General features: G+C 51.5%; 4 protein-coding genes across 4 annotated transcripts; 2 read left to right on the top strand and 2 right to left on the bottom strand.

The window, feature by feature from the left end:
* Positions 1–627: 627 nt before the first annotated feature.
* On the top strand, positions 628–1,924 carry BDZ99DRAFT_456206 (uncharacterized protein). The gene has a single exon (XM_033718467.1). It carries the CDS (start codon positions 712–714, stop codon positions 1,819–1,821), a length of 1,110 nt encoding a protein of 369 aa, XP_033568404.1. The 5' UTR covers positions 628–711; the 3' UTR covers positions 1,822–1,924.
* A 430-nt stretch (positions 1,925–2,354) lies between these two features.
* On the bottom strand, positions 2,355–4,132 carry BDZ99DRAFT_469633 (branched-chain amino acid aminotransferase II). Its single transcript, XM_033721543.1, has one exon. It carries the CDS (start codon positions 3,835–3,837, stop codon positions 2,500–2,502), a length of 1,338 nt encoding a protein of 445 aa, XP_033568403.1. The 5' UTR covers positions 3,838–4,132; the 3' UTR covers positions 2,355–2,499.
* Positions 4,133–4,595: 463 nt separating this feature from the next.
* BDZ99DRAFT_220711 (uncharacterized protein) lies at positions 4,596–5,203 on the top strand. Its single transcript, XM_033713435.1, has one exon. The coding sequence runs from the start codon at positions 4,729–4,731 to the stop codon at positions 5,122–5,124; it is 396 nt and encodes a 131-aa protein (XP_033568402.1). The 5' UTR covers positions 4,596–4,728; the 3' UTR covers positions 5,125–5,203.
* A 963-nt stretch (positions 5,204–6,166) lies between these two features.
* On the bottom strand, positions 6,167–8,805 carry BDZ99DRAFT_577577 (uncharacterized protein; the record flags this gene model as incomplete). Its single annotated transcript, XM_033728712.1, has 3 exons — positions 6,167–7,315; positions 7,381–8,088; positions 8,141–8,805. The coding sequence occupies 3 exons, from the start codon at positions 8,803–8,805 to the stop codon at positions 6,487–6,489; spliced, it is 2,202 nt and encodes a 733-aa protein (XP_033568401.1). The 3' UTR covers positions 6,167–6,486.
* Positions 8,806–9,470: the final 665 nt, after the last annotated feature.

Here is a 9,470-nt window from a genome sequence, read left to right as displayed (position 1 = left end):
ATGGCCGGCGAATTCCCCTGATTTGAATCCAATTGAGAATGTCTGGAGGCTATTGAAGGGGAGAATACAACGCCGGTTCCCTACAACAAAGGAGGAAGTGAGGCAGTATGCTGAGGAGGAATGGGAGAAGCTCGAGCCCGAAGAATTCGAGAAGTATACAGGCAACATGAGGGAGCGCTGCCTTGCTGTAATTGCTGCAGATGGAGGTCCAACAAAGTATTAGTTACTGAATAAGCACAGGTTATTACGTGGCAAATGGAGGTGGCAATAAGCGCTAGCAGGGAGCGCTGCTGGCCCGCTCATGTTACCCCCTTGTATAACCAAGAGTACTTGGAGAATCGGTAAGCGAAAATGATATCCGGCATGATTCGCTGTGGGTGCTTCTCGCAGCAGAAAGCCTGGACAGGAGAAATCCATTTCCAGACTAGCTGGAATATACTTAGCCTGAGAGTTCTTTGATATATGTCAAATCGATTCTGCAAATCAACCGATACGTAATGCATTCTATTAAATCTAAATATGGTGTTGTTCCTGCGTGCCCACGCGTGGTCAGTCAGCTCAGCCCTACCAACGGTCCGTCCCTCCCGCTTAGAAGCGACACCTTTCACTTTCGACAACATTCACCACCTCCCTTGCTACGTGCTCGTCCTCCTCCAACCTTGGGACTCTCCTCTTCTACCCCATGCCGCCCTCCCTACCACCACCTCAAAAATGGGCGCTCTCCAATCCATCATCATCTGGGTGGGATGCTATTTCGTAGTCCCATACCTGACCTTCCTCCCGCCAGGCGCCCGCACCCTCATATCCCTCTTCGCGCCCTACCTCGTCCCCAAACTCATCGACTTCGCCAAATCCATCCTCCACCCCTCCAGCCGCATCCCCGTGCGCCCCGTCCCTGCGCCCGCAAAACGCGCCCTCAACCTCTTCTTCGCCAGCGCCTCCCTCGCCCTCCTCCTCACCCTCCCCAACTTCGCTGACGAGAACGTCTTCACCGCGACCCAATCGCGGCTACAGATCGACACAGATGTCTTATTCAAAAGATTGGAAGCGCTGCGGCCGCTCACACCCACGGACACCGCCCTGCGCGCAAAGTTCGTGAACGCAGAGAGCCGCCTCGCCTACCTCGTCTACGGCGCCGACACGGTCGCGCACTGCACCATCTGCGGGCCCGACGACGCGTGGGGCGCTTTCATGTACCACCTGCCCAAGCTACTTTTGCCGCACCTGCTGCACGCCGTGGTGCTCGGCGCCGCCACCAGCGACGTGTTCGCGGGGCGCGAGGGCGCGCGCTGGCGCAAGCAAGGGTGGATCGCGGCGCTGGCCGTCGTGGTGGTGGAGGTGTGGTATATCGCGACGTACGACATCGCGCGGAACAAGAAGGCGAAGCGGCTGCAAGACTTGGAGCTTGTGTTCTGGCGCGTGCGCACGCTGCGGTTGATTGCTATATCGGCGTTGGATGGGCTGCTGGCGCTGGCGTTGTGGTTGACGAGCACGAATCGCTGGCTGGCGCGGCCGCCGCCGGTGGCGGCGAGGGTGGAGGCGGCGACGAAGAATGTGGAGGAGAGCTTGATGAAGATGCGGGCGCTCGGGGTGTTGCGGAATGCGGTGGTGCGGGATAAGGTATTGAGGGGGGAGGTGGAGGAATATTGGCGGCAGGAGGGGGATGTGATGGGGGAGTTGGTGCAGGATCCAGAGGTGGCGGTGGTGATGAATGGGGTTGTGGAGGGGATGAATATGGAGAGGGTGGAGACGGATGCAGGGGCTATGGCGGATGGGATTATGGGCGGGTTGGTCCTCGGAGGTCATGTAAAGGCGGAGTAGGGGTTTTTGCATTGGATTTGGAGTTTAAGCTGCATTGCTGGTGTTGGATATCAGGTTGGTGGAGTTCAATGGAATCAAACTCTCCAGATATAATATACTAGAAATCTATTTCACTGTTGAGCAGGCCGATGTGTCCATTGATGTACCGCTTATAATGCCTCATCACAGATATCCGTACATACGTTTACCGCTGCGCGGGGAGCCTCATAACATTTTCGAACAAGAGAGAAGTTAGGCATTTTAGACAGCTACAAAGGTAGTAAATTCGCGAGGCTACCCCAGACAGTACCTTTGTATCAGCAGGGTGTATGCAGATTAGAAGTGTGTATATTACCGCCGGTTTCTATTAATACGTTGAAGCCTTACGAACAGTGGCAGGAAGGAGAAAAGGTAAAATTATTAAAAGAAAGGTAACTATCACTAAAGATAAGCATGACTTGAAGCGCACAATTGGTTATACCAGACTTGGAAGTTTGGAATGAGTTACGTATCTTTTGGTGGCTATCTACAGTTTCATACTTCTCAATATATATCCCGAAATTTAAGAAGGGATTTCTCCCAGAACCAAATTACCTCCCCGCTCTCTACACCATGCTCCGATGCAGAATAAAGAAAATCATGTCCTTCGTAAATAGACACCCAGAGACTCCAATGCGCTTCGAACCGTAAATGCAACATCTAGGCCTTCTCTTCAACCACGTATCCCCACTCATGCTGCTCCTTGCCCCACATAATATTCCTCAACCACGTCTTGATCGTCTTCGTATACGTCCCCATATCCCCCTCCTTCATATCCACATTCAGCTCCTTCCCGCGGAAATTGATCAAGCTAATCGGCGCAATGAAGAACGCAGTCCCCGACACAAAGCACTCGACTAAGCGTCCCTCGACGTACGCCTCCTCGAGCTCAAACATGTCGAACTTCCTCTCCACAACTTCGAGCTCCCCGTCCTTCTCTAACCTCGTGCGCGCCAGTTCGAGAACGCTTCGTCGCGTGACACCGTCTAGAATGATCTTGTCGCCGAGGGGCGCGGTAATGAGCTGTGTCTTTCCCTCCTTGGTCTTCCACACAACGAAGAAGTTCGAGGCCCCGGCTTCCGTGACGTTGCACTTCTCGCCGAATAGCCACAAGATTTGGTCGAAGCCCTGCGCGCGCGCCTCGCCCTGTGCAACGAGAGAGGGGCCGTAGTTCGCGCCCACCTTGGCGTATCCAAATCCACCGGGCCAGGCGCGCACCATGTCGTCCTTGCTAGCCAACAGCTTCATCCCACCAAGGGTAGAAGACGTATCCATAGCCGGGAACATGGTCATAATCACATATAGCAGAGCTTCCTTGGGTCGTTGCACGCCGAGAGCGGAGTCCGTCGCGATCATCGTAGGTCGGATGTAGAGGAAAGCACCAGGCTGGTCCTTGGGCAGCCACTTCGCGCCATCCGTCGCACACAGCTTAACGATCAACTTGAGCAGCTCCTCTGGGTTGAACGCCGGCAGCGCGATGCGGTTCGTGGACATGAGCATGCGGTTGCAGTTCAGGTTCGGGCGGAAGAGACGCAGCTTCCCGTCGTAGCCACGGTACAGCTTCATCCCCTCGAAGCATTCGGTTGCATAGTGCAGCACAGAGGCTGTGGGCATGATGCTCAGCGGGCCGTAGGCTTGCAGTGAGGGGGCGTCCCAGCCGTGGGATACCGTCCATCGGGCTTGGATCATGTGGTCGGTGCACACTTTCTGCGAGGCGATTTCGGGGCTGCCGGCCGCGGGGACGGTGCGAGGGTTCGAGGTGAGGGCGATGTTGAGGCGGGCGGCAGAGAGTTCGGGGAGGGGGGTGGCGGTGCCGTTGGAAACGATCTTGGGGGCGCCATTAGTGATGGCATCAGCGGCTTTGGTAGAATTGCCATTGGAGACACCGTTGGAGGAACTCGATTCTGTGACCAGCGAGTGGGCGGTCTTATCGACGCTGGAGGCGATGCCTTGGGCGGTCAGATTGGAGGTGGTGGTTGCGATGGCCATGGGGGACATTGTAGACGATGGTTGAAGGTCAAATGGATGAAAGAGAATGCAATTAGTCTACGGAAATGCGACAGCAGATGCACGAGAGAAGAGTGGCCTGTCAAGAAATTATGGGAGCTGTGCGTCCTAAATGCTTTTAAAGAAAGTGGGAGCCACGGGGGGTGCTGGAGCCATGATTCATCGCCCTATCACCTTCCATTCTCTACGCCACACCGGGTCTCGGGTCTGGGAGATACTGGAGGGAAACGCCTGCGACAGAGATTTAGTTGGTCCCCACTTGCTGCAGCCATGGGTGCGCCGTTCTTTGATGCGGCACGCGAGTCTTGTGATGTAGAGGTTGGAGGAGACTTTTTCGCCGTGGCTACCCGGCGATAGGAAGCGATGGCCGGGGTAGAGAAAACTCGGGACGCCGGATCAATCCCTGCTGGCACGCTAGGTTGGGCGGATACTGGCGGCATGAGGACCGTAGCATTCACTCACGTCATGTCTTGTTATCTTTGGTTATGCCTATTTGGTACACTTCAGCTTTCCCGTATATGTTTAACGATACCCCTCCATTTGCACAAGTCCAGCTCTCTTGCATGTTTGGGTTTTCACAGTGGCGATGGATGGCATCGTAGACTGGGCCGTGCATATCACTTCAAAGCTTTCGCCGCTACACAGTTTGACCTGGACAGATTTATGTAGAAACCACTTCGGCTAGAGCTTTTGAATCCTCTCTCCAGCTCTCAACATTCCACGGTCTTGTGTTTTGCAGATACATGGAAATGGCGATCGCGCGATGAGCTAGCTTAGTCAGCGTGCATTCCCACATCATCTTCTCTGAACATCTATTCTTCCATCCTAAACACCACTATCACCACAGGACCAAGCAACAAATGAAGTCTCGCTATACGCTAGATGCCAGCCTTGATACTTGGAGGTCCAACGATTAGAACCCGGCGTTCCCCGCTTGTATGGATCATATACATCGTCCATGTCATCCCCGCAGCTCGAATCGGTCAAGCCTCGCGCCCTACCGCTAGGATGGCGCTTGAGGCTGGTGCAGAAGAAGTCGAAAAGAGGGGGGATGTGTACTTGATGGAAAGAAGGGCGTGCATCATGCGTCGTCCGGGATGTCTGATGCTTACACAGAGCGGTAGGTCAGGCGACTTCCTTTGTTCCTATTTCATTTTCGCGTTTTATTTATGGAATATTTCCTCTACAAGCTCTTTGTTCCCTTGTTGTACAAGAATGGCTAGCTTGCTGGTTTTACAATATTGTTCCGCTAGTGCAGCGCGCACGTCACGTGCCTAGCACCAAGCTGGCATAGGTATGCCTCGAGGTACAGTATTAGGACATTAGCATTGCACTCTCTTTGACCACGGATTCAACTTCCCTTTCAGGTTTCAGGTAGTGATCAAGCCCGAGGGTCAAACAACGACATCCTTGGATATCTCAATGAAAAAACGCAGTTAATAACATTTCACACTAACGTGCGTCCCTGCGTAGCGAGAAACCCACCGTGTCGAGAAAAACGATGGGTACATTGACTTCAAGCAACTCAGACTCTGTGCACACATCAATATTTTCCACCGTCGTGTATAAGTCGTGCACTGTGGCCACTCCTGAACACTCGGAACTCATCCCACCTAAAATTCCGTTCGCATCGCCACCTTCGCGCCGAGCCTTCTTTCATGGTGTAACCGAATTTCTTCATCACAGCACCGCTTTCGGGCTCTTATCCACTCCTAACACATATGGGCCTTATCTGAGCCTCAGAATCTCACTACCATACTGGGAAGTCGTCATCAGCTTTGTGGCTGCTATCTTGTGCAAATTCATGCAAAGTCGCCACGCTGATCGGTACCTCCAACCGAAGCAATCATCAATCCCGGTTAGCCCACATAATCATCAATTTACTTACAGTGGCTGTTAACTAGACCTGTGGCTGTGCGCAGCCTTGGCAAGCGGGCCGACCTCAGCCTTGCAGCCTTGCGATCTAACTCAACCTTGGCCATGCCTCCGGTAAACTAACTCAATTCTCTGAAAACACCTAAGACTTCGCCACCTCATAAGGGTGTGGCTGGAGCGGGTCGGCCGCCCTCCATGCTTTTGGTGGCAATTCCCATTACTAAATCGCCTCCATTCCGTTAGATATCACTCGTGAGCATGTTTACGCAGCTCGACTAATGCGCACTTTCGATAGTTTCCTAACCCGAACTTGTAATTCTACACGTAAGAATATGATGTTGTCAAAGGTCTTCGACGCCGTTATTTCCTATATCACCCTACTAGCTACAATTGGTATACCAATAAGTATGTGATTCACGAAATGAATTTGCTTGACCTATCACTACGATTATTTTCTTCTTGATGCAGCACATGAAGCAACCACCCTGTCAACATCTAAGAGGTTCTGCACAGTAACGACAGTGATGAATCCTCAATTTCCGATCTACTCAACGCCAGAAGGCCAGAAACGCTGATCGCAGTCCATTAACTGAACATCAATGTACATATTGTGTTGACTTATGGAAAGTGTTTACGGAAAGAGTGTCTTCCTCATCATAATCATCTTTTCTTCCGTTTTGGACGCTAAGATTGTGAAAAGTGTGTGCAAATCTGCTTTGACACGAATCAAGCCTTCAACCTATTACCGATACCCACTAACTCCAATTACCTACCATATGTCGACTTGAAGGAGGTATCTTCTCCAATCACAATTCTATACGTAACAATTGCATATTTCTCCGCCCGCATTGAGTTTTCCCAAGCCCCTATGGCCTCAAAGGCACTCCGTGCATGCAGGAATACTTCCACTAGATGGTCCATCACCAAGCCCCACTTAACAACTCTGAAGCCTGCAGAAGATGAGTCTGCGCCAACGACAATAAAGCCAAGCGCGGTCAGAGTTTTACCGACAGCTTCCAGGCTCTTGGTTATGTTCTTCTGTGCAATATAGACGCGCGCCAGCAGCAATTGTGGGTCCCAAAGCAAGAGGCGAGGCACCTCGTCCGCAGGCCGCGTGTATGTGTTATTCAAAGCCTTGAGCAGACGCTCAACTTTATCCGTCTGTATGCCATTTGGCGTGGACGAATCGCGTACTCGCTTCATTCTCTCCAACAATTTCTGTCTCTCCGCGATGACAGCAGCCTTTGTCTCCTTAGCGTCTTGGCAGATGGCACAGTCACAGACAAACTCCCAACTTTTGAACGCTTCCTGCGAGTCCTTCAATGTAGTGCCGTCGGGAATTCGGTACCAGAATGTGATTTCAGTGCCAGGCTCCAGGTCTTGGGTTGCGCGCACGATCATCATATCGCCAATGAATGCGCGGCAGGCGTTGCTGGTACAACTGTGGTTAATATATGAAGCCTGGGTCCAGATACCGCATGAATGATAAGCTGTCGGCTCTTTGGATTTTTTGGCTCCGAGATTTTTATGAATGATCAAGCTGGAGAGGGGACAGCCGAAGACGTTGAAAGACATGATCTGTTCAACAAGAAATCTGAATGTACGTATACTGTAAGTATAGACAATATCATCTGTGATTTCTTGTAAATGAGCACTTACGTATCAACTATTGCCTTTCCATCCACCGCAGGTGTGCTCACTGCTTCGTAGGTTCCATGATGCAGAGTAGTAAATGCTCGGGCGACAGATGGGTTGTGATAAAGCTTTTGCACGAGGATTCTGATGAGGTCGGACTGGCCGCCCATGAATGCCCGGTTTTTTTCAGGATTTATCAAGAGAGTGACCTTTGAGTTACCCTCATCGCTCTCGGTTACGTAGGCATGACCGAAAGCTTTTTCACATAGGAGTAAGTCTCCTGCCTTCACAGCTTTGGTCACGAACAATCCACGACCTTTTTTCTCAGTCTTCCTTATCTCGACAGGCCCGATGTACGTAGCGTGGTCTAACTGAGGCGGCCGGAGCTTCTTAGCCTCTGCTTGAAGTAGCTTGAAATTGTAGTCTCCAGTGCTTTGCTCCGAGCATCGACTTCGAGCACGATTAAGTACCACTAACGCTTGTTTGTTGTTCGGAAACTTGGTACGAAGCAATTCAAGCACTTCGTAACATTCGCTAAACCGTCTGAGGAAATACAGAGCCTCTGCCGCCCGGAAGAGCGCCTTTTCTGTAGGGTTGGAGCCGAAGCTAGGGAAGCCAGTATCAGAGAGCGCAGCGTCGAACTGCTTGGTTTTGAGAAAAGCAAGCGATCTGTTGCGCTTGATAATCTCAATCTCGTTCACTGTGGCTGGTTGCGAAAGACTTTCCGAATATCTGTTCAGCCCGTTTAGCACACGTCTAAGCCTCTTTGATGTGCTCTGCTTACTCTGTAATCGCCTGCCAGTATTTGCCTTTTCCCATAGAAGAGTTTCCCTTGATCTTCAATGATTCGGCTGAGAGTTCTACTTCGAGAGCTCGCGGGCGCCATGCTCCAGGTATCCTGGGATCGTCCTTGTCGACATTAATGACATCGGAGAGATGATCTACACGTAAACCGTACTCGCCAGATGCCATGACCTTGAAATAGGGCTCTTTGACCAGTAAGATTGTGCCAACATTGACAATATCAGCGGTTTCACGGGTATCCTCCTCTTCCTGCTGGTACAGTTGTAGCATAACGACATCAGCACAATCATCTTCAACCAAAACCATAATCGCGGTGATCCGTCTAGGCGGCGTGGTAGCGCGCAGTAGGAGATATGTGCCTCGATGATGTGTCTCAAGCTGAAGATCTCGAATCGTGACGCGTCTCAACTCAGCCAGAGGCGTAGTGCATGGCAGGTATGCTGGTGGAATAAACGACGAACGCATCGTGTCTCGTCGCTCGCGCTGTTCTCCTGCTACTAAGGCCATCATGAAACCAAGGTACATCTCCTCTCTAGGCTTCCAATCACGAGGACGCTGACCTTGGCGCTTTTTAGCCTTTTGTAAAGTCTCTTTCTGATTTTGAAGTGTCTGAAAATATCGGTCGGTATCGTTGTGAACATCCATTGTGAGCTAGCGGCGACGGCAATACCCTCTGTTGTTGAAAAAGAGCCGAACTGGGATTACAATTCGAAGAGGTGACTGACCCTGTTGAGATTATGGTGGGAATTAAAGTCGTGACGGCGGCTACTCTGCCCTTATAGAGATGTTTGCCATTGCGGGGAATTGCTGCTACAGCCACCTCTCCGGGGTTGTGTCGTTACACAAAGCTGCACGGAGGGCCGTGAATGGTCGAAAATGGTATCATGCATTATGCGTGGCATCGTGTCGATTTGTCACTGGTTGGCAGATTGGATGATGCTGTTACGCAACATGACTTAGCTTGCCTGGTTCTAAATTCTAGAAGTAGGGAGGGTAGCCGACCCGCACTAGCCACACCCTTGTGAGGTGGCGAATTCTGTAGGTGTTTTCAAAGAGCTGAGTTCGGCCCGCTTGCTAAGACTGTGCACAGCCACAGGCTTGACAGTCACTGGTGATATTTCCGATCACGTGAGGTAAGAATTTGGAGGACAATAGATGTCGATTCTATGTAGGAACCTAGCTAGCATATATACTTGTAGGAGAGGCCCGTGCAGGCCTAACATATGCTAGATCTACTGTAACAAGCGTGCCTATAGTAGATTTATACATCACGTGCCCTTACATCACGTGCACGGTGCCCGAATATCAAC

Source organism: Mytilinidion resinicola, assembly GCF_010093595.1.
Source record: "Mytilinidion resinicola strain CBS 304.34 unplaced genomic scaffold BDZ99scaffold_39, whole genome shotgun sequence".
Classification (NCBI taxonomy): Eukaryota; Fungi; Ascomycota; class Dothideomycetes; order Mytilinidiales; family Mytilinidiaceae; genus Mytilinidion; species Mytilinidion resinicola.
This window is presented reverse-complemented; position numbering and strand designations above follow the sequence as displayed.